This window comes from Lynx rufus, unplaced genomic scaffold (genome assembly GCF_022079265.1).
Source record: "Lynx rufus isolate CCGP_SWC_20201006 ecotype Redwood Valley unplaced genomic scaffold, mLynRuf1.p SCAF_8, whole genome shotgun sequence".
In the NCBI taxonomy this organism is placed as follows: domain Eukaryota; kingdom Metazoa; phylum Chordata; class Mammalia; order Carnivora; family Felidae; genus Lynx; species Lynx rufus.
Genome location: NW_025814896.1, coordinates 72,850,444 through 72,873,610, shown reverse-complemented (window position 1 = coordinate 72,873,610; position 23,167 = coordinate 72,850,444). Strand labels below are relative to the sequence as shown.

The following is a 23,167-nucleotide window of genomic DNA, read 5'->3' as shown; positions in this document are numbered from 1 at the left end:
ATTGAGTGTCATTGTTAGGCAAGGTCTGAGTAGAAAGGTCTGAGAAAGAACATAAGATAAATTCTTTACCAATAAGTAAAAGATGAAGGATTTTTTTATCATTTACATAAAAATACAATCTGGTTCTAGATAAATTGCCCTTGCAGTTGTTTACCACCATCAAATGCTTATCAGAGAAGGGAAAGTTTGATGGCATTTAACCAAGACAGAATTCCCAAGGTGACATTTTAATCTTGCTAGTGAGTTTTCATTTGCCAGATTGTGGGTTGTGTTAGTTTAAGAGAAGTTAGTGGTGTTCCATGATAAAAATATACTGTAGGGGCACCTGGGTGGCTCAGTCGGTTGAGTGTCCAACTTTGGCTCAGGTCATGATCTCACAGTTCGTGGTTTCATGCCCCACGTCGGGCTCTGCGCTGACAGCTCAGAGCCTAGAGCCTGCTTCAGATTCTGAGTCTCCCTCTCTCTCTGTCCCTCCCCCTCTCATGCTCTCTCTCTCTCAAAAATAAACGTAAAATAAAATAAAAATAAAATACACTGTATGGGGGAAAATAAGTATCATACATTTACAAGACAAGGTCAGTCATTTCAGTCAGCATTTTGCTGAGCCCTTTGGTGTGTTCCTTCAGGTGGAAGGTGATGGCACAGAGTGGTTCATGGGGCAAAAGATGGTTCTGCGAATAGAAAGTGCTATAGCACATTATTTAAACAGGGACTGCACCATCTGAATTGATTCCAAAGCTGGCTGAGCCATATGCGGTTTTAGTTCCACTTTTTGTGCCTCATTTTCCTAAACTGTGAGTTAAAGATAGTAAACATAACCTCATGGGGTTGTGATCACAAGGTATCTGAACTGTTTAGCATAGTACCAGCATGTAATCAATGTGGGGTAATGGCAGCTATCATTTTTATTATTATTTAAAAAAATTGTTTTTAATGTTTATTTATGAGACAGAGAGAGACAGAGCATGAGTGGGGGAGGGGCAGAGAGAGAGGGGGAGACACAGAATCCAAAGTGGGCACCAGGCTCTGAGCTGTTAGCACAGAGCCTGATGCGGGGCTCGAACTCACAGACTGTGAGATCATGACCTGAGTCAAAGTCAGTCGCTCAACCAACTGAGCCACCAGGCGCCCCAATCATTTTTATTATTAAAATATCATTTCAGATTCTAGGAATAATGACTCAAGTTTGTACACAACTGGCTTTGTGGGGATGGCAAAACACTTTCTTGGAAGTGGTTGATGAAAAGCTTTTCCAACAAATGATTTCTGTCACTATGGGTTAAGAACACTAAAAACTATAAATATGGAAAACGAATTCAAAGGAAAGAGACTCCTGATTTCTTTGACCAGCTATTAACATTTCTAATCTTTGGATAACACTTAGAGCTCTGTTAGAATTCTTAAATGAGTGAATTAGGTTTTAGTGCTGTTAAGAACCACTGTTGACTAATTTGCATAGTATTTTATTAAGGACACAGAAGCTATTAAAAGAAAGTTCACTGTTTTTGGCTATATTTTGAGTGAGTTTACAGAGTAGAGCAGATTTGACTAATTGGGTTTTAACCCCTAAGTTGCCGGACTTTTGAGGAAGTTTGAAAAAAAATTATTTTTTTGGTGGTAGAGCACTTTTGTTTTTTAATTGAAATATACTTGACACCGAATGTGGCGTTGGTTTCAGGTGTACAGTATAATGATTTGACAACTCTATACATCATGCAATGCTCACAAGTCTGGCTACCGTCTGTCACCATACAACACTATTACACCATTGACTATATTCCCTTCGTATATATTGGCTGTTCCTTTCATCTGGGTGACTTATTCTATAGCTGGACTCCTGTACCTATCAGTCCCCTGAGAGCTTGACTTTTAATATTATATATTTACAACATCAAAATTATGTTTATGCCTGAGGTAAATATTTTTTTTCTGCATTTTTTCTTGAACCCAAGGCAAAGCATAATGTAGTCTGTTGAAAAGTACTGGAAAGCAATTTAATAGAGTTGAAATATATAATGTTGTACGTGATTAGACGAGATGTTTAACATTATTTTACAGTCTCATAAATGCCTTCCATAGTGAAGATGGTTACCATTTCCATAAGTTCTGCTAGATGTACTTGCTTTCGGTGAACACTTTTGTTTCAAATGTAAAAAATACTAAAATGCTTAAACGTTTACAAATGGGTATGGACACAAAACACTATAAACCCTATATTCCCTTTGTTAATAATTTTGCCTTTCTTCTTTTTATTTTGAAAGTGTTGAGATTGTCAGGAGGGCTTTTATTTTCTCTAAGTGTTAAAGAGTGGAAATGCAGTAGTCTTCATACTGTACTTTCTTCTCATTGCCAGTGAGGGAAGCATGCTCATTCTTCCTGATCATTCCAAAAAAGCATTAAAAAAAAAACTGTGTTGTTTCTAATAGAGAAATCTTGTGAGATACCAGGACCACAGTGATTGGGGCCATGACAGGTGAAAGTCACCTGCTAACCTCTCCCCTTAATTCTGGTTGGTTATATACCTGATAGTGTGTGGTCTTCTTTTTTTTAAGTAGGCTCCATGCCCAATGTGGGGCTTGAACTCACTCTTCCTTCCTCTTTTTCCTTCTCCTTCTTTCTCCTCCTCCTCCTTTTGTCCTCCTCCTTCTCCTTTCTTTTCTCCTTCTCCTTCTCCTCCTTCTTCTTCTCCTCTTCCTCTTTAAAATTAAAAAAAAATGTTTATTTATTTTTGAGAGAGAGAGAGGGGAGGGGAGGGGCAGAGAGAGAGGGAGACACAGAATCAGAAGCAGGCTCCAGGCTCTGAGCTGTCAGCACAAAGCCCGATGTGGGGCTCGAACCCACAAACTGTGAGATCATGACCTGAGTGGAAGTCAACCACCCAACAGACTCCCCAGTTACCCAGGCGCCCCTCCTCCTTCCTCTTTTCCTTCTCCTCCTCCTTTTCCTCCTCCTTCTCTTTCTTTTTTTTAATGTGTGGTCTTGATGCTAATTTTAAAGTGACAATTCCATTTTCTGAAAGGTGATGGAGGGATTTAGTTAATCTACAAAGTTATATATGGTGAAAGTAAATAATGATGGTATCTCCATCATCTCCTCCACATATGTAACGCCTCCTCTTCCACCTGTGACGTTTTGTGTTTTATTGAACAAAACCTGACTTATGAATGACTATGTATACTAGCTTATTTGATCCACCCATAAAATATTAAATAAAAATAAAAGCTTGGGGTGCCTGGGTGGCTCAGTTGTTTGAGCGTCCCACTCTTGATTTCAGCTCAGGTCATGGTCTTGTGATTGTGGGATCGAGCCCGATGATGGGCTCTGTGCTGAGTGCTGAGCCTTCTTGGGATTCTCTCTCTCTGCCTTTCTTCCACTTGTGCTTTCTCTGTCTCTCTCAAACTTAAAAAAACAAAAGCTCAATTCCTTTTTACAGATGAAAATTTTAGAGAATTTCTAGTATTTTTTCCCCATAATGCATTGGATCATTTTGCCTGCCTGTACAACCTACTTTAAAACCACTGGCATATGAAACAAAGCCTATGCTAGGGCATGTAGTTGAGCATGGTTTCTCTACTACCCCTGCCAAGCAACTGAAAAAAAATTTAAGTCATGTCGCCATGGCAACATATTTTGAAAACTTTTACTTCAACAACTCCTTATAACATATAACATCCATATACATGATAGTTTATTTCTTTGTTCAAGTGGAAATGCAAGCACTGGTAAATAAAATCACTCAACACTAGGAAGGGAGTATAAAATCAGATCCTAATGGCACCTGGGTGACTCAGGTTTTTTTTGTTTTTAAGAAAGGTTTATTTATTTTGAGAAAGAGAGAATGTGCGCACATGGAGGAGAAGCAAAGAGAGAAGGAGAGAATCTCAAAAGCCGGGTCTGCACTGACAGAGATTCTGAAATCAAGAATCAGATGCTCAACCCACTGAGCCACCCAGGCCCCCATGACCCACTGTTGATTTGGGCTTAGGTCATGATCCCATGGTTCATGAGACTGAGCCCCGCTTCAGGCTCCATATAGAATTAAAACATTAAAATCAGATCCTAGGAAAGCTGATATTTTCATTTGCAACTGTGATTGCATATCCTATTTATTCAAAATTTATGTCTTGATTTTCATTCTCCTAAAAGGTAATTTGGCCCGATTATGTACTAGGAAGTTTGAGAATTGTCAGAAATCAGGTAAAGCCTTTGTATATCAGACTGAGTGAAAAGCTTACTATTCAGGTAACTGAAATAATTTCTTGCCCTTTGTTGTTAAGTCCCTTTTATCAAGGACATGAAGATACAAAGTAGAGCTGGGCTATAGGCCCCATCTAGTGGTGACTCGAAGAAAAGCAGGTAAAGCTAAAAAAAGAAAGGAAAAGTCCTGTATTCTTGTAAAGATGAGCTACTAGTTATTTCCCTGAAACCCTAATTAGGAGGGTTAGAATGTGTGAAACTGTTAAAGGTGAAGTTCCTAAGTCGGTGATTTTCACTGGAGAATATATTTAAAGTCAAGTGGATCACTCAGGAAGCATATTTGAAGCGCAGATTATGCTCTGCTCTAAAGGATCTGATTTAGTAGGTGTGGAATAGCATCCACCTTACTAGATTTCTCCAAGTACAATAGGCATACCGTAGCTGAGCCCTTTCTCCTACCTATTAGGAACTCAGCTGCTTCTGCAGAAGAGTGGCAGAGGAGGAAGCAGACTTTAGAGATCAAATGAGATTTCATATAAGGGACCCAAGATTTAGAAGGAATATGGAGAGCTGGCCTAGCCCTTCCTAAACAGGTTGAAGCTGTTAGCCCAGACAGAAAGCCAACTTACTTTTAAAAAAACATTTTATTTTGATTTTTTTTTTTTTTCAACGTTTATTTATTTTTGGGACAGAGAGAGACAGAGCATGAACGGGGGAGGGGCAGAGAGAGAGGGAGACACAGAATCGGAAACAGGCTCCAGGCTCCGAGCCATCAGCCCAGAGCCCGACGCGGGGCTCGAACTCACGGACCGCGAGATCGTGACCTGGCTGAAGTCGGACGCTTAACCGACTGCGCCACCCAGGCGCCCCAAAAAACATTTTATTTTGAAAAAATTACAACTTCTATTTTTAAGAATCTTCTTCAGTAAACTATCCAATACAGTTTTTTAGATCTCCGCCCCCCCCCCACTTCCCCTTTTTAACAGAAGAGTTTGGCCTAAATATTCTGTGTCTTCTGGCACTCAACCTTTCACAACCCTCATGCCCTCCCTCCTATACCTATTATCCAAATGTGGGTAATTCTATTTGTCTTAATTCATTGATGTAAGAAGTACGATTCTAATTTACTAAAGAAATAGATTTTGACAGCTGTGGTCTCTGATCTTATTCTATTAATAGGAGACAAGGGCGATATTAGGAAATAAAGGAACTCTTACTGGGAACCTGGTGTCTAGTACTGGGCCCGGGGTTTTACATACAGTAAAATGAATGCACTCTGCAACCGCCTTTGGAAGGACGCAGTCTCTCTACCAAAGAGGAAGTGAGTCTCAAAGAGGTTAACTGGTACAGGATCACACAGCTAGTAAGCTAGAGAGTATGTGGACTTCAGTTTGAGTGCAAAGTGTGTGCTTTTTCTCTATGGTTGCTGCTTCACATGAAAATCTACAAACAGCCCTGCAATAATCAATTGCATTAACCATTTCTCAAATTAAAATATCTTTCTCCAGAACTACTGAAAAGGAGGAAAAGTATTTTATAGCTACTTTTCTTTCCTTATTTAGATATGTACATCCAAAATACAGTAAGATAATGTGTGCAACATGGGGATGGAGAAAATAAAGGAAATGAGTAATCTGCCATTGACTACATGACAACACTGCTTGGGAACATTTTATTCACTTTAAAATAAATATTATGCTGTGAAACTGTCCAGAACTAAAATCTGTAGTATACAGTAGGCAAATACAAAGGATGGCCAGCACAGTGCGTTTTGTTGGGAGTAAACCATTCTAAGTCAAAAGAGAAGGATCTCTGACTGTCTATACCAGGTACACACCTTGGGGGGAAAAGAAACAGATAAAAGTTCCGAGAGCAACAATCTATTACAAATAAGAGTTTCTTGAGATTAACAGAGGTGAAGAAAACTTAAATGTTGTGAGGCTCTACTATGTGCCCAGTTTCTAGTCTAACACCTGGTAGTTGCTAAATAAAAATTTGTGGAAAGGATTTCAGGCACTAGAATTTACATATTTTACATGGTCTCCCATTTAAACAACCTACTATCAATTTCTTTCTTCATTATCTTTAGTTCATTAACTAGTTATATATACTATAATTTACATAATAAATCTATTATTTAAAAACTTTCAATAGGCACAACAATTATGACATTTCATTATGCTGGACTCTAAACTGCTTGGATGAGATTTATTTTGGAATCACATTATCCAAGCAAAAAACACGATCGGATCATAAGACATGACAAAAATGAAAGAAATGAGACAACTATCTGCCTTAAGAAGTTTATCCATAACCTCTTATATACACATTTATATTCACAAAGTGGTTGAGAGTCCTTTTATACGATCCTTTAGATGAGATCCAATGGCTGAGAACTCTATGAGACACATACATGGTCAGACAGAAATCATCATGACTGTCAATGATCTTTCTCCAAACTTTATTATCCTTTAGTTGGGGAGAGAAAGAAGTCCATTTTCATCTGCTGTATCTAAGATTTTACAGATCACCGGAGATTCAACCTAAAGAACAAAAATAAGAAAACCATTAAAAAGTTGTTAAACTGAATACTTACTTTATTCGGTAGTCTTTTGCTATGTGAATCCATGTATATAAAGTTGTTAAATGTATATTCACAGAAGTATAATGATTAATAATATCAACCCATAAATACACAAAGCTCAATGAACTCTGACTAGGAAAAATACACAGAAAGCTAGTTAGGCATCACATAACCAAAGGTAGGACCATAAAACTTCTAGAAAGAAATACAGCATAATATTTTCATGACTTTTGGGTGGCAATGTTTTCTCAGAACAAAATAAAGCATTTGCCATAAAAGAGAAGAAGTGGATAAAATAAACTTTATCAAATAAACCAACTTCTGCTCATCAAAAGACATTAAGAAAATAAACAGGCAAGCCACAGATTGAGGAAAAGAATGTGCACTATAAACAAAGACCTCATACCCAGAATATATTTGAACTCCTAGAAAAAAGAAGATAAACAGTAACAATAAAAATGGGTAAAAGACAGACAGATGACAGACTTTCCTTGACCAAACTAAGGTTAGGCTCCCCCGGTCCCTTTTCGTAGGCTTCTTTTTGTACTTGTGCCCTGTCTTGGGCCTGCTGAGTCCAGCTGTAGTAAGAATCAGTGTGGAGAGAACCCCACACTCTCAACATCTAATCATCCTCCGTATCTGCTCAAATTCCTGGTCTCTCACATTTGATGGCTGGTCATCCTGGCCTGTCTTCAGCAATAATCCTATCAAGTCAGTTTATGTTGATCTCTACTCTTAGTGATTTTCCATCCATTGAAACTCCCCTCCTCCACCTTCTGTTTGGCTGTATATCCTGAGCTGTCTTTGCTGTAAGTGGAGTTAAGCTGGATCTCTCTTCCCTACTATAGTCTTGACACTTACTGCCAATAGTCCTGAATAAAGACTGTTTGAGTAAGTGTCAGAATTTTTCTTTAAAAAGACTTGGCTAGACATTTCACTAAAGATCACATGAAAAGGTGCTTGCCACCATTTTCCATATGGGAAATGCATATTAAAATGACTAAAATGGCTAAATATAAAAGAGATTGAAAATACCAAATGTTTTTGTTTTTTGCATGTAGCTTTTTTTGGGAGGGGTATTTTTATTTATTTTTTAAATTTACACCCAAGTTAGTTAGCATATAGTGCAACAATAATTTCAGGAGTAGATTCCTTAATGCCCCTTACCCATTTAGCCACGCCCCCTCCCACAACCCCTCCAGGAACTCTCTATTTGTTCTCCATATTTAAGAGTCTCTTATGTTTTGTCCTCCTCCCTGTTTTTATATTATTTTTGCTTCTCTTCCCTTATGTTCACCTGTTTTGTATCTTAAAGTCCTCATAGGAGTGAAGTCATATGATATTTGTCTTTCTCTAATTTCGCTTAGAATAATACCCTCTAGTTCCATCCATGTAGTTGCAAATGTCAAGATTTCATTGATTGCTGAGTGATACTCCATTGTGTGTGTGTGTGTATACCACATCTTCTTTATATATATATATATATATATATATATATGTATATACATCACCTCTTCTTTATCCGTTCATCCATCGATGGACATTTGGGCTCTTTCCATACTTTGGCTATTGTTGATAGCGCTGCTATAAATAGTGGGGTGCATGTGCCCCTTCAAAACAGCACACCTGTATCCCTTGGATAAAAACCTAGTAGTGCAAGGACTGGGTCGTAGGGTAGTTCTATTTTTACCAAATGTTGATAAGGATGTGGAGCAGCTGGATTCTCACACACTACTGGTATGAGTGTAAAATGGTACAGCCATTTGGACAGCTATTCGGTAAAAGTTAAACATATATCTAATCTATGATTCAGCAATTCCACTCCTAGGTACTTACCCAAAAGAAATGAAAATAAAGGATTACAAAGCAACTTGTAAAAAAATGTTCCTAGCAGCTTATTTACATGATAAAAAATGAGAACCAACCCAAATGTCTTTATAGAAGAATGGATCAGCAAATGTGATTTACTTATACAACTGACTACTATTCAGTAACAAAAAGAGAATGAAGTACTGGAGTGACACGGGTGAGTCTGAAAAACATGCCAAGTCAAAGAGGGCAGGCATAAAAAACTGTATACTATATGGTCCCATTGGTAGGGAATAAAAAAACAGGCAAAACTGCCCTAGAGTGTGAGAAATCAGAAAGGGGTATCTGTGGGGGTTGAGGGGTATTAACATAAAAGGGCTATAAAATTTTTTTCTGCAGTGATAAGATACCTTGTTTGGGGTGATAATTATATAGGTATATAAAATTATCAAAATGTATCAAACTCAGCACTTAAGATCTTTGCATTTTATTTTATGTAAATTGTACCTTAATAAAAAAGATTTTAGGTTTTACAGAGATAGCATGGGGATTATATTACATTTTGGACATTACTGAAGGTCCTTTCTAGACTTAATGCTAAAAATCGAAACATGTTCCCAAAATGAATTCCTGAGTATTATTTTTTTACTTACCCCAAGGATATACTGACAGGAGTGAGGCTCTAGCATATATACAGTAACAGCATGAGGAGAATCTGATTCTTTACACCTAAAACAGAGAGTACTTTAAAGTACTGCCCAAACCATACAAAAGTATTTTTGTTTTCCTCTTAAGCTATAAAAAACTTATCTCCTGTATAATTTAATATAATACTGATATCATTTAACAATCATAACTTACAAATAAATAATTATATAAAAATAATTTTTATATTTTATTTTTAAAAATGATTTTAAGTTTATTTGTTTTGAGAGAGGGAGAGAGAGTGCATGCATGCACGCAAGCGGGGTAAGGGCAGTGAGAGAAGATGAGAGAATCCCAAGCAGGCTCCTCACTGTCAGCCACATGGGGCTTGAAGCCACGAACCATGAGATCATGGCTTGAGCCAAAATCAAGAGATGGACACTCAACTGACTGAACCATCTTTTTCTTTCTCTATCTTTTAAAGTTTCTTTCTCTCTTTCTCTCTCTCTTAAGTAATCTCTATACCCAGTGTGGAGCTCGGACTCACAACGCCAAGGTCAAGAGAGTGGCATGTTCTTTTGACTGAGCCAGCCAGGCACCTTAATTAATATTTTAGAATAAAGTAATAATTTTTTAAATATGTTTACTTAGTTTTGAGAGAGAGAGAGAGAGAGAGAGAGAGAGAGAGAGGCAGAGTGTGAGCCAGGGAAGGGCACAGAGATTGGGAGACACAGAATCCAAAGCGGGCTCCAGGCTCTGAGCTGTCAGCACAGAGCACAGTTTGGGGCTCGAACTCAAACCACAAGATCATGACCTGAACCGAAGTCGGATGCTCAACCGACTGAGCCATCCAGGCGCCCCAGAATAAAGCATTATTTTCATATTACATTAATCCATATTATTATGCAGAAATATAAATGTTTTTATTCACAATTATATTTCCTATTTATGTAGACTTTTTCACACTGGATACAGATTAAAGAGAAAAGCATAAAGCACAAGTTGATGGTCTAACTTACTTTAGTTTTACAGTCACCTGTCTTGGCTTGTCAGTTATATCACAAATATCTCCATTTCCATAAAAATGTGACACCATCCTAAATCAGAGAAACAAACAAGTTCATTCATTCAGAGTAAGTGTCATGTGGGCTGGTGGTGATGAGAAGATGGTTAGAGGGATCAGTTTTGCATTAGTTATAAAATATTTTTAGGGTCATGTTACAGAGAAAATGTTTCAGATTCTATAAGGAGACTATAAAACTGAGATATTTCAGAGTGATTTACCTGATAAGAGTAATCTTCAATTTGCATATTATCTACCTGTATACAAACAGTTAAGGTTAAATTGCTTTTTAAAAAGTCTTTTTGAAGTTAACCATTTCCTCAGCCCTGTATATTGTTTACTTTGTGGAACAATTTTCTCTCCTTCCCATCCTTCAGCACTTTTTGGTCAGCCCCAAAAGTCAGCATGTTCTGTTTTTTTCTTTTTCATTGTTTATTTATTTTTTGAGAGAGAGAGAGAGAGAGAGAGCAAGCAGGAGAGGGTCAGAGAGAGAGGGAGACAGAGGCTCTGAAGCGGGCGCTGTACCATTAGCACAGAGCCTGATGTGGGACTGGAACCCACACGCTGAGATCATGACCTGAGCTGAAGCCGGACGCTTAACTGACTGAGCTATCCAGACACCCCAAACTTTTTTTTTTTTTTTTTTAAGATTTTATTTTTAAGTAATCTCTATACCCAATGTGCGGCTCAAACTCACAAGCCCAAGATCAAGAGTCTTGTGCTCCACCAGCTAAGCCCTCCAGGTGCCCCAAAGTCAGCACATTCTAAAAATAGAGTCTCTCAATACCATGTTGCTAGGACAGACAAACTTAATGCCCAATAAAGAGAAAAGAATGGATAATTTAAAACTTGCCAGGCAAGAGACTACAAGGAAAACTTAAGCTTAGCTATTCTTTTTTTTTTTTTTTTTTAATTTTTTTTTTTTCAAACGTTTATTTATTTTTGGGACAGAGAGAGACAGAGCATGAACGGGGGAGGGGCAGAGAGAGAGGGAGACACAGAATCGGAAACAGGCTCCAGGCTCCGAGCCATCAGCCCAGAGCCTGACACGGGGCTCGAACTCACAGACCGCGAGATCGTGACCTGGCTGAAGTCGGACGCTTAACCGACTGCGCCACCCAGGCGCCCCAAGCTTAGCTATTCTTGAGAAATAAGAGATTAATTTATTTCTGCTATAACAAGATATACCTATATAACTCAGAGAAGATGTGAGGTAGTTTTGTAAAAAGTCACTGTTTATTTTCAACCATAACCTCACAAAGGTAAAGTAACAAAGGAACATGCTAGCGGATATTTATTTTTTATTTATTTTTATTTATTTTGAGAGAAAGAGAGCGCATGTGAGTGGGGAAAGAGCAGACAGAGGGAGAGAATCCCAAGCAGGCTCTGTTGGTGGGGGGAGGGAGGGAGCCTGAAGTGGGGCTCAAACTCATGAGCCTGTGAGATCATGACCTGAGCTGAAACTAAGAGACATTTAACCAACTGAAGCATCCCGGTACCCCTGGAGCATATTTAAGTAGAATTAACTAACTTAAAGAGGTAAAGATTACACATTAAAAAGGGAAATGCTTTATAACAACAGTCTCAGACTTAATATGTGGAATTGAGCCACTGTGTCCATCACGACCGCCACCACTCTCATTACCATGCCACCACCACTGCTAAAGGCAGCAGCCAAAATTTATGGCATGCTCTTTGCAGGTATAATGCGTTACCTAAATGACCGTGTTTAAATGTTGTAACAATCCTATGAGGCAAATACTAGCAGACAAGAAGAGTGAGATTTAACAAGATTATGTAATCTGCCCAAGGTAGTAAGTGAAGAGCCAGTATTTGAATCCAGGGCTCCCCATTTCTGAAACTGTGTTCTTAACTATTACCTTAGGAAAAGAAAACTAATTTAAAAGACGTCCCTTAAAAAAAGTGACCAGAGATTTTACCTAAGTGTTTCAATTTTATGTTTTTCAATATTCTGAGTTTTAAATATTCTACTCATCAGATCCAAGGACAAATAAAGTTAATCTTTACCTGACTGTCTGGGTACCATCATCTTGAAGGTGATAGGCTCTGGCAGTATTCTTCTTAGCCCATTCAATATGCTCTTCTTGGTTCCATGTCCCCACAACCACAGAGGTTTTCCCACTATCCTTGTCCTGATATATGAAAAATACTTGTGATAATGCATTCTTCATATTATCAAGTAGACATTTATGCTGATGGCCTGCCTTTAAGTTACAGTCCTTATCTCCACCTGCATACTGGGTGTGTGTGTTTAGATGTCAGTCAAACCTGATGAGTAGAAATCTGAGCTCACTATCTTCTTTATTCTTTGTTTCTCTGAATAATGAAACTGCTTTCTGGTCAGGCTAGCACCAAATGCAGTTATTTCTATTTCCTTCCTCTCCTACATTATTTTCCTGGGGATGTTCTTGGCTTCAGAATCTTCCTCTACATTTCCAATGCTAATATTTTACCTCCTCAACCAAGAGGATAATCACTTATACCTAGATGATACAACTGCATACTACTGTGATTCTTTTTTCTTATTTTAAATTTTTGTGAGAGAGCACAAGCAGAAGAGGAACAGAGAGAGGGACAGAGGATCCAAAGTAGGCTCTGCACTGTTGACAGCAGCAAGCCTGATGTGGGACTGGAACACAAGAACTGTGAGAGCCGAAGTTGGACAATCAACTGATGAGCCACCCAGGTGCCACGCTACTGTGATTCGTAATTAAATCTCTGGCCTATATCTTTTACCCTGCAGCCACAATGAACCTATCTTCATTGTAGTTCTACCCTTTCAAATGCCAATCTTTAAGTTATACTAGTATTCATATTATTCATTTGACATCATGCTTATTTCTTTATCAAGACTGTTCACAAACCCCCTTCCCCATTCACATTTTATTATTTTTTATTAAATTTTTTGCTTTATTATGTATTTATTTTATTTTTTAACTTTATTTATCTATTTTTTAAAACTTCAGATAGCGCAAGAGGGGGAGAGGGGCAAGGAAGAGAGAAAATCCCAGGCAGGCTAAATACTCAGTGTGGAGCACAACACAGGGCTCAGTCCCGTGACCCTGAGATCATGACCTGAGCCAAAACCAAGAATCTGCTCCTCAACTGACTGAGCCACCCAGGTACCCCAACTTTTGTTATTTTTTTAAACAGTAACTATATACTATCTTATATGCGGATCTCCTTCCTTCTCTCTCCTTTTTCTTTCCTCTCCCCTCCCTTCCTGCCTTTCTTTTCCTTCTTTATATTTTATGCCAGGCACCATGCTGAGCACTAGCATACAAGGGATGAGTAGGATTAAAAACCCTTATAAATGGCAGATGAACTGGGCAGAGCCACTGCTACCAGCAGAGCTGACTGCTTAGTGGAAGAAAGAACCATTTAACAGTCTTTTAGCAACTGGACTATAAGTTAATAGATAGACAGGGATTGGAGCCATATGGTGAAGTGTTTAAGGAGGCTGGATATGGAACAACACTGCCTTGGTTAGAATTCTGGTTTTATCATTTACTACCTATGTGGTTTTAGGCAAGCTACTAAATTATTGCTTCCGTTTCCTCACGGTGGAATAATAATACTCACCTCTGAGGGTGGTTATGAGAATTAAATGAGGTAATATGCATACTTAGAACAGTGCCTGGTATACAATGAATATTATATTTGTCAGCTACTATTATTTTTATATCTCCCAAAGCTCCTAGTAGCGTCCTTCGGAAAGTTCTAAGTTATATAACCTTGGGCAAAATAAGTCTGATAAAATCTAGTGCTGGCAAGTGTATGGGGAAAAAAGCCATTGTTATTGGGAATGTCTTCCAAAATGTTCAGTATGCGTATATTTTGACCTAACAAGCACACTGCTAGAAATGTGCCTTGTGAATATGAGATACTTCATGAATATGAATGTGGTAAACTTGCAAAAGTTTACCAACAAAACTATTTATAAATGCTCACTAAAATGCTACTACAGAAAATCTGGAAACAATTCAAAGGTCTGTAGAGATCTGGCTAAATATATTGTGGGTATAGACATAATGCTCGTAGATGCTGAGAAGAATGAGATCAGCTGTTGCTGTTGTGGAAAGATCTCCAAGCCACTAACTGAAAAGAACAAATGCAGAGCAGTGTGTTTAGCAGATACCTTCTGTCCAAATACAAGGTTATACCAACATTTACATGTATGCATTTGTTTTCTTGTGGAGGGTTAACTAAGAAAACACCAAGAACAATTACTTTTAGGAAATGGGACAACAGTAGACAAGAATTTTACTATTCATTCTAAATTTCTGGTATGTATTCCTTTAATTTAAAAAAAAAAAAAAAGCCATCATGGAGCACCTGGGTGGCTCGGTCAGTTAAGCGACTGATGTTGATTTTGGCTCAAAGTTTGTGACATTAAGCCCCACGTTAGGCACTGCGCTGATAGTGCAGAAACTTTTTGGGTTTCTCTCTCCCTCTCTCTTTCCCCCTCTCTGGCTTATGCTTGCTCTCTCTCTGTCTCAAAAAAAATAAACTTAAAACAAAAATAAATCCCCTCTTCACTAGCCATGCAAATTTGAAAAAAATGAATAAATTTTCTTAAAAAAAAAAAAAGCCGTTGACATTATCTGGATTGTAGTTAGGCAATTTTTTTCCTATTAATAAATATTACTAAAAATAAATAAAACATTTATAAAGCAGCAAGAATAAATGGGAAGAAGAGTAAAATGGCACTTCTTAGGTTTAAGTAAAGAAAACAAATTTCCTAGTTTATAGGTGCCTCATAAATTTGGAATGATTTAAATGTGGAAGGTGAGTTGATGATCTTTCCTGGTATGGTCTGCTTTGGAAATTAAGAGTGGCTCAAAACAACTCAAGAGGGCAAACACAGTATTTTCTAATTACTAGTTATTATTTCTTTGGAGGAATAAAAACAGCCTTTTATCTCCTGTCAGCAAGGTAAATATTTATTAATTAATGTTTGTCTTCAAACAGTTGCTTACAGGGGCGCCTGGGTGGCTCAGTCGGTTAAGCATCCGACTTTGGCTGAGATCATGATCTCGCAGTCCGTGAGTTCGAGCCCCGCATCAGGCTCTGTGCTGACAGCTCAGAGCCTGAAGCCTGCTTCAGATTCTGTGTCTCCCTCTCTCTCCGACCCTCCCCCATTCATGCTGTCTCTCCCTGTCTCAAAAATAAAATAAACGTTAAAAAAAAAATTAAAAAAAAAAAATTTTTCAAACAGTTGCTTACCAATGTACAACTATGACAGATAAATTTAATAAGGGCTGAAGTTCAGAATTTGAACAGCTTGGCTCAAATGTGGGAGAATATGCTATCTGATTTATAAAATTAGAAAAAAAGGAAGAATCAAAAGCCAATAAAACGTACTTGATTTTAAACTTAAATCATATGGTATGTTCTTTTAGCTGAGAAACTTGCTGTATTTATCCTATTTTCCTAGCCTGAGACATAATGTACTATCTTATTATTCACTTTGTTAATTTTTTTTTTTTACTTTGTTAATTTAAAGAATTATAATTACTAATTTCTCGGTCCAAGCTAACGAGGTTAGTCACAATAGCTTATTATTCCTCCAGAGTCACAGTAATACAAGAATCTGAGCAATTAATAAACAACCTTACTTTAAGATGGTTGACTTAGTAGGGCACCTGGGTGGCTCCGTTAGTTAAGCATCCGACTTTGGCTCAGGTCATGATCTGATGGTTTGTGGGTTTGAGCCCTGTGATGGGCTCTGTGCTGACAGCTCAGAGCCTGGAGCCCGTTTTGGATTTTGTGTATGTGTGTCTCTCTCTCTGCCCCTCCCCCCCTCACACTCAGTCTCTCTCCCTCAAAAATAAATAAACATTAAAAAAAGAAAAAAAAAGATGGTTGATTTACTTAACACCAAGTTTTCCATTTTCTGGAACTTACAGACACTTTGAAGTATTTTCATATTTAAGTCATTTCATAATTAAAATGCCATCTCCCCTCTTTTTTTTTCACAAAAGATTTTTAAAACTTTATCTAGTGGTAGAATGATATAAAGGCTATTCCATACCTCATGATACTGATGTACATGTTTACCATAGCAGAATTCATATTTCCACCAACCAACACCCTACGAGAAAGCAAAAAGATCAAGTTAAATATAGAGAATGGGGGATTGGGGTCTGTCTCAATATTGCAACATGACAGTGATGGGAAAAAAAAATATATATATATATATAAACAAATATATATACACATATATATAAACATAAAAAAATGATACTAGCAACAATGTGGTTGAAAATTAAAATAAAAAAGTTACTGAGAATTACTGAGAAATAACATTATCTGGTGAAAGATGGTAACTACTTATAATGAGCATTAAGTAATGTACAGAATTGTCAAATCACTATGTTATAGCACCTGCAACTAATATAACATTGTATGTCAACTACACTTCAATAATAAAAAGAGAAATTACTGAGAAATACTAATTTAAAAAAGAAATACGGAGTATAGCTGCTGTATTGCCTTAATAAAATAAAATAAAATGAAAATTCCACTTAGTGTATTTCCCACTGTAACTACTAGTCTATTAAAGGCAAAATTTAACCTTTGTAGATGTTAACTCAAGTTTTAAATGTGATTGATACATAACCAAAATGCAGACCATACAATTTTTTTTATGCCATATAATCTCTGATGCCCATTCTACCAATTAACCCAAATCACACATGATTTATTTATATATACGTAATTTCTGTCAAGTAAAGGTCAAGTTTTAGCTTGTGAGTAAAGAGAACATAATGGCTACAAATTAGATTATATAAGATGCAGAGAGAAAATGTCTATTAGGAGGCTTCCAGAATCCTGCCATTTCTCTACAGATGAAAACTTTTTCAGTGCTGCTAATGGGTCCTGACTAATTAACATACAAGTGAAGGCTGTAAGATAAATATTTAAACCAAAGGCTCACTTCTCACCCCATGAAAGCAGTAAGAACCACTAAGGAACTCTTTTATGAGTTGGTCATCTGTCAATTTGGATATGTGGGTTGTTCCAACAGTGAGCATAGGCTGAGAACCAACAGCAATGGGTTTGTGGATTGCTGGAAATCTCTCTTCTTTGGTTGATTGCAACTCTTCCTAAAATTAAACACATATGTTTAAGGGCTTCTAACCATACTTATTTTTTTTTCAGTTATGAATTTATTATTTTTAACTATAGGAAATTTGGAAAATAAAAGTTGTCCTCTCATTTTTAATGTGTTGTCAAAAAATGAATTTTGCAACACTTAATACAATAGAGAAAGCTCTAGACAAAGGTTATTTCCATCTACCGGTTAGGGATATGATGGCCATTCTTAACATACAGGGATAATTTCCATCTCATATGTTTTGTCTCCTTCTTTTTTTGATTTTAGCAGCTACAATTATTCTAGTGCAAGTACCTAAGCTAAGTAGTACTCTACCTTACTAGAAATACCACAAACACATTACATACACACAAATACAAACAAATATACACAAATGCACATCATAAACTTCCTTGTTAAAAAAATATTGCTAATGAAACTGTAAAATTCCACAATTTTCTCGAGTAGAGTTTGACGGTATATACTTTATTATGTACTTACCTATTTGTGCTTAATTAAGTGCTTACATTTGACCTGTTTCTAGAAATTTATTCTGAGTTAATGATCACCATTGATGGGTGCAAAGACTTAGCTTCAATGACATTCAGTGTGACATTCTTTATGTTAGCAAAAAATTGTGGACAACAAAAATATCCATACCAGTAAATTAATTAAATAAATTTTGGTACTTTAAGCAATGGAATATTTGAGATAATTAAAATAACACTATAGATTACTTTATGACATAGTTATATATAAATAATATACTGTTAGGTGAAAACAAGTGAAAATTTTATGTATAGATATATACACACATGTATACAGTTTGGTCCCAATTATTATTATTATTATTAAAAAATTTTTTTTTAATGTTTATTTATTTTTGATAGAGAGACAGAGTATGAGGAGGAGAGGCGCAGAGAGAGGGAGACACAGAATCCAAAGAGGCTCCAGGCTCTGAGCTGTCAGCACAGAGCCCTTACGCGGGGCCTGAACTCACAAAATGTGAGATCATGACCTGAGCCCAAGTCAGACGCTTAACCAACTGAGCCACCCAGGAGCCCCAATTACTATTATTATTTTTTAAAGCAAGAGTGTTTAAGCTTATTTATTTATTTAGGGAAACAGAGGGGGAGAGAGAGAGAGAGAGGGGGGGAGAGAGGGGGAGGGGGAGAGAGAGAGAGAGAGAGAGAGAGAGGAGGGAGGGAGGGGGGAAAGAGGGGGAGAGAGAGAGCGCGCGCACATGTGCACGCGTGAGCAGGGGAGGGGCAGAGAGAGAGACTACCAAGCAGGATCTGTGCTGTCAGTGTGGAGCCCAACAAGGGGCCCAATCCCACGACTGAGTTCATGACCCAAGGTGACATCAAGAGTCAGATGCCCAACTAAGTGAACCACCCAGGCACCCCCAATTATTTTTTTTAATGTGTATCTGTGTATCAAAAAAAAAAAAAATCCCCCAAAAGACTGAAAGGAAGTTCACTAAGATTTTAGCCTTTTGAAGTATTTTGCTACTTACTAGATTTTGTCTCTATACTTAGTTTTGGAAAATGTGGTTACTATGGGTAAATAAAAGAAGCAGGGTAAAGAGCAGCTGAATGGGAGTAAATATGAATATTAACTATAATTATTAACATGCAACAGGACCTGGTTGTTGTCCTGAAGGACTCTGCAATTCGGTTATGGAAGATGCCCACTAAAGGGTTCAGGGAACAGCAGATTCACAGAGGTAGTAATGATTCGAACAGATTTTGATGAAGAAATGAAACATGAAGACTTCATCAAGAGAAAAATTTTAATTCTTGAAACATGAATAATTTGTGATTTATGTGAATGTCTGTATGTATTTTGTGTTTGTGTGTACCTATGCATGTGAACCTGAGGAAGACATAAGAGCAAAGATGTGGGGGCCCCTGGATGACTAAGTTGGTTGGGCATATCTGACTCTTGATCTTATCTCAGGTCATGATCTCATGGTTTGTGAGATAAAGCCCTGTGTCAGGCTCTACACTGACATTGTGGAGCCCGGCTTGGGATTCTCTCTCTGCGCCTCCCCAGCTCATGAGTGCATTCTCTCTCTGTCAAAATAAGTAAATAAACATTTTAAAAAAGAGCAAAGATGTGGGGTGTGGCATAATATTTAAAACTGAAGAGATAGGCAGGTACTTAATGATAAAGAAAACTATGTCATGCTCTATCATCTTCTAGATTTTAGACAAAAATATGGCATGATCAGATTTTTAAGCAATACTGTAGCAGGGAAGGAATAGTAAGAATAAATCCCGAGGTGTGGAGCCACGTTAGAAGTTGAAGTAGGGGCGCCTGGGTGGCGCAGTCGGTTAAGCGTCCGACTTCAGCCAGGTCACGATCTCGCGGTCCGTGAGTTCGAGCCCCGCGTCAGGCTCTGGGCTGATGGCTCGGAGCCTGGAGCCTGTTTCCGATTCTGTGTCTCCCTCTCTCTCTGCCCCTCCCCCGTTCATGCTCTGTCTCTCTCTGTCCCAAAAAAATAAATAAACGTTGAAAAAAAAAAAAAAATTAAAAAAAAAAAAAAAAAAAAAAAAGAAGTTGAAGTAACCCAGTGCCACAGATGAAGAGAATCTAAAGGAATGACATAAGTGGGGTAGAAAGAATAGTTATGAAAGAGAATAATGAGTTAGAATCCAGAAGTAAACTATGTTTTGACTGTGAGTGGAGAGAAAATGAATCTAGATCAGGATTAAAGGAGTATACCAATTAAAACTGAATAATTTAAAAAATTAAAAAGAGTTCCAAATAAATGTATAGTGGACATGGTATCTCCTTTTCACCTGCTGTAGTTGCCATTCATCAACTATGTTTTTCTTCTTCTATCTTGGCTGGTAGGAGTCATTGGATGGTTACTCTAGAAACCAATGACCTTATCCTTTCTCTCCTCCAGTATTACAGAAGAACAAAGATTGCCAAGATGGCATCTTTACTTCTTTGAAAGGACCTTGGATTTTATGTATAGACTTTCTACATTCAGAGCATTTCTATGCTCCTGGCACTGTTTTAAGTGTTGAGTATTAAAAATGTAGCAGACATAGTCACTGCTCCTAAGGAGCTAAGGTCTAACAGACTAAGCTAATTACTTAGAATACATGAGACCTATAGTAAGGTTAGTGAGGAAACACATTAATAATGCACAACGAAACCTCTAGCTCAGGTAGGGGAAGAAGTAAAAAGAATAGAAGCATGACCATTTATTATTCCTTCTTGTGGACACAGCATCTACTTGCATTTCTAAGAAAAATTATTCCAATAAAAGCGATGGTGGTTTTTGTAGTAGCATTTAGAAATTCATAAAATGGACTCCTTATAGTCCAGTTATCTTCAAATTAATGCAATAACAACAAAGCCAGCACGATAACAGCCTCTGTAAATTTACTCCCTATTAAAGGCACGATGGACCCATGCTGTCTTTCATTGGTACAAGCATTTAGCAGTAATATTTGTACCATCCAAATTTGTACCATCTTTAGGCAAAGAAGATGTGAAATGGTATATAGAGACGTTAATCATTATTAAAAAATTTTTTTAACGTTTATTCATTTTTGAGAGACAAAGAGAGCATCACATAGCATGAGTGGGGGAAGGGCAGAGAGAGAGGGAGTCACAGAATCCGAAGCAGGCTCCAGGCTTTGAGCTGTCAGTCCAGAGCTCGACATAGGGCTTGAACCCATGAGCTGTGAGATCATGACCTGAGCCGAAGTCAGATGCTCAACCGACTGAGCCACCCAGGCGCCCCACACATTAATTATTATATCCAGAGGATTCTCAACAATAGTTACTATAGCCTGACACTCATGAATACAGAGATTACACCGATGTGAAAAGCTATATTACAGAGTAGAATGGGCTTGGATATACTCACCGTAATACAAGGGGGCAACTGTGCTATATTCACACTGAATGTTGCATGTATATGCCTAGTAATTCAGGCAGTATCACTATCGCATTAAAAGACATGCACAAAGAGATACACGCATTAGATGGTCCTGTGCCCACTGCAACCAGTAGTTATCAAACTGGTTTAGAGTCTGAGGGAGATGATGGCAAAAATTATTACTCCATTCTTGGTTGTGTCAACATAAGTCTCTTTTCTTGCTGTCTGTACTGCTGCTGTGGTTTATGCCTTCAACTTGGACAAAGAGCCCCTACTGCAAAGAGCCTTTTTCTGCTGGCTCAGGGAATATCATGGAAAAGCTGGGTGTATGAGACTGTAAGGGCTGGATATATAGGGTAGAGTGTGTGGGCTAGAGTAATGTCACCTTGGACAAATCTGCCATGATGACCCCTCTGTTGCCTGAAGCCTCCTGGAGGCTCCACTAATGTTTCTTCTTGTTCAACCACACCTTTAGGTACACCTATGGGGCAAAACTTCCTTCATCTGCCGTGGCGATATGACAATGATGCACACCTATTCTTTTTTTTTTTAAATCTCGTTAGGACTTTATCTAGTAGGTTATCTAGCAAGTAGTTTCTCTACTCACACCTATTCCTAAACATTCTGGGCGGTCCCTCAGCATGTACTGGTAGCTTCTAGGGCTATAAAAAAGGTTTTGCAGAAGGTGGGATTGTGGAGATCTATTTGAATTGCCACAGCCCAAAAGGTTTTGTCCATAAGTCCTCTTAATAAACCATTTCTTGTGAAACTGAACAACAAAAAACCAGGTACGACATGAAACCAAAATTCCTTTTTTTCTATTTTTCCTTTGTTTTAGTTTTTATTTAAATTCTAGTTAGTTAATGTGTACAGTGTGTCACATTAGTTTTAGGTTGAAACCAAAATTCTGCTAGCCAGATTTGAATTTTTGTCTAAAAAAGAAGAAAAATTCATTATGATAAAGCTTAACCCAAATTTAAAAGGCAAACCAGGGGCACCTAGGTGGCTTAGTGAGTTAGGCATCTGACTTCAGCTCAGGTCATGATCTCATAGTTCGTGAGTTTGAGCCCTGCATGGGGCTCTCTGCTGTAGCTCAGAGCCTGCTTCAGATCCTCTGCCTGCCTCTCTGTCCCTCCCCTGCTTGTGTACCGCTCTCTCTCTCTCAAAAACAAACATTAAAAGAGTAAATAAATAAAAGGCAAACCATATGCTAAATATCAATTTAAAAAAAAGTTACATGTAATAAACTAGATTTATAGGGGCGCCTGGGTGGCTCCGTCGGTTGGGCGTCCAACTTCGGCTCAGGTCACGATCTCATGGTCCGTGAGTTGGAGCCTCGTGTCGGGCTCTGTGCTGACAGCTCAGAGCCTGGAGCCTGCTTCGGATTCAGTGTCTCCCTCTCTCTCTCTGCTCCTCCCCCGTTCATGCTCTGTCTGTGTCTCAAAAATAAATAAACATTAAAAAAAACAAAACAACTAGATTTATAAAAGAAAAGATTGTGGAAAAAAAGATCAGTTTTAAATAACTCTTTACCTACAGTATTACCTAAGGTTTTCATATACACACGTATTCTAGGATCTAGGGTCTAAAGATTCTAAGTATTTTGAAATACTGTAGCTTTTCACTGTATTTCTTAAAAATAATTATTTATTTAAGTAATCCCTACATCCAATGTGGGGCTTAAACTCATAACACAGAGATCAAGAATAGAATGCTCTCCTGACTGAGCCACTCAGGCGCCCCCATCTGTAGCTCTTTAAAAATACTTTTTCTCAAATGGCATACTAAAAACATTAATTAAAGGAAAGTAAGCTGGCATTTCTTCCCTGAAGAGTAATTAAAGTTGGG

The 23,167-nt window shown here is 37.8% G+C and overlaps 1 protein-coding gene across 4 annotated transcripts in view; it reads right to left on the bottom strand.

Annotated features, from left to right (window-relative positions):
- Nucleotides 1-2,656: 2,656 nt before the first annotated feature.
- The window catches only part of ERLEC1 (endoplasmic reticulum lectin 1), a 34,710-nt gene continuing 14,199 nt past the window's right edge, over nucleotides 2,657-23,167 (bottom strand). For 2 of the 4 annotated variants that reach the window (XM_047069759.1, XM_047069762.1), the window contains 6 exons: nucleotides 17,267-17,428; nucleotides 16,354-16,413; nucleotides 12,327-12,451; nucleotides 10,255-10,332; nucleotides 9,244-9,319; nucleotides 5,856-6,740 (listed from right to left, as the gene is read on the bottom strand). In XM_047069759.1, coding sequence (XP_046925715.1) covers nucleotides 6,669-6,740; nucleotides 9,244-9,319; nucleotides 10,255-10,332; nucleotides 12,327-12,451; nucleotides 16,354-16,413; nucleotides 17,267-17,428 — 573 coding nt within the window. In that variant the 3' untranslated portion in view covers nucleotides 5,856-6,668. Of the gene's footprint in view, nucleotides 2,697-5,855; nucleotides 6,741-9,243; nucleotides 9,320-10,254; nucleotides 10,333-12,326; nucleotides 12,452-16,353; nucleotides 16,414-17,266; nucleotides 17,429-23,167 lie in introns of those variants that run through there. The other 2 variants (XM_047069760.1, XM_047069761.1) reach the window with 2 other exon arrangements.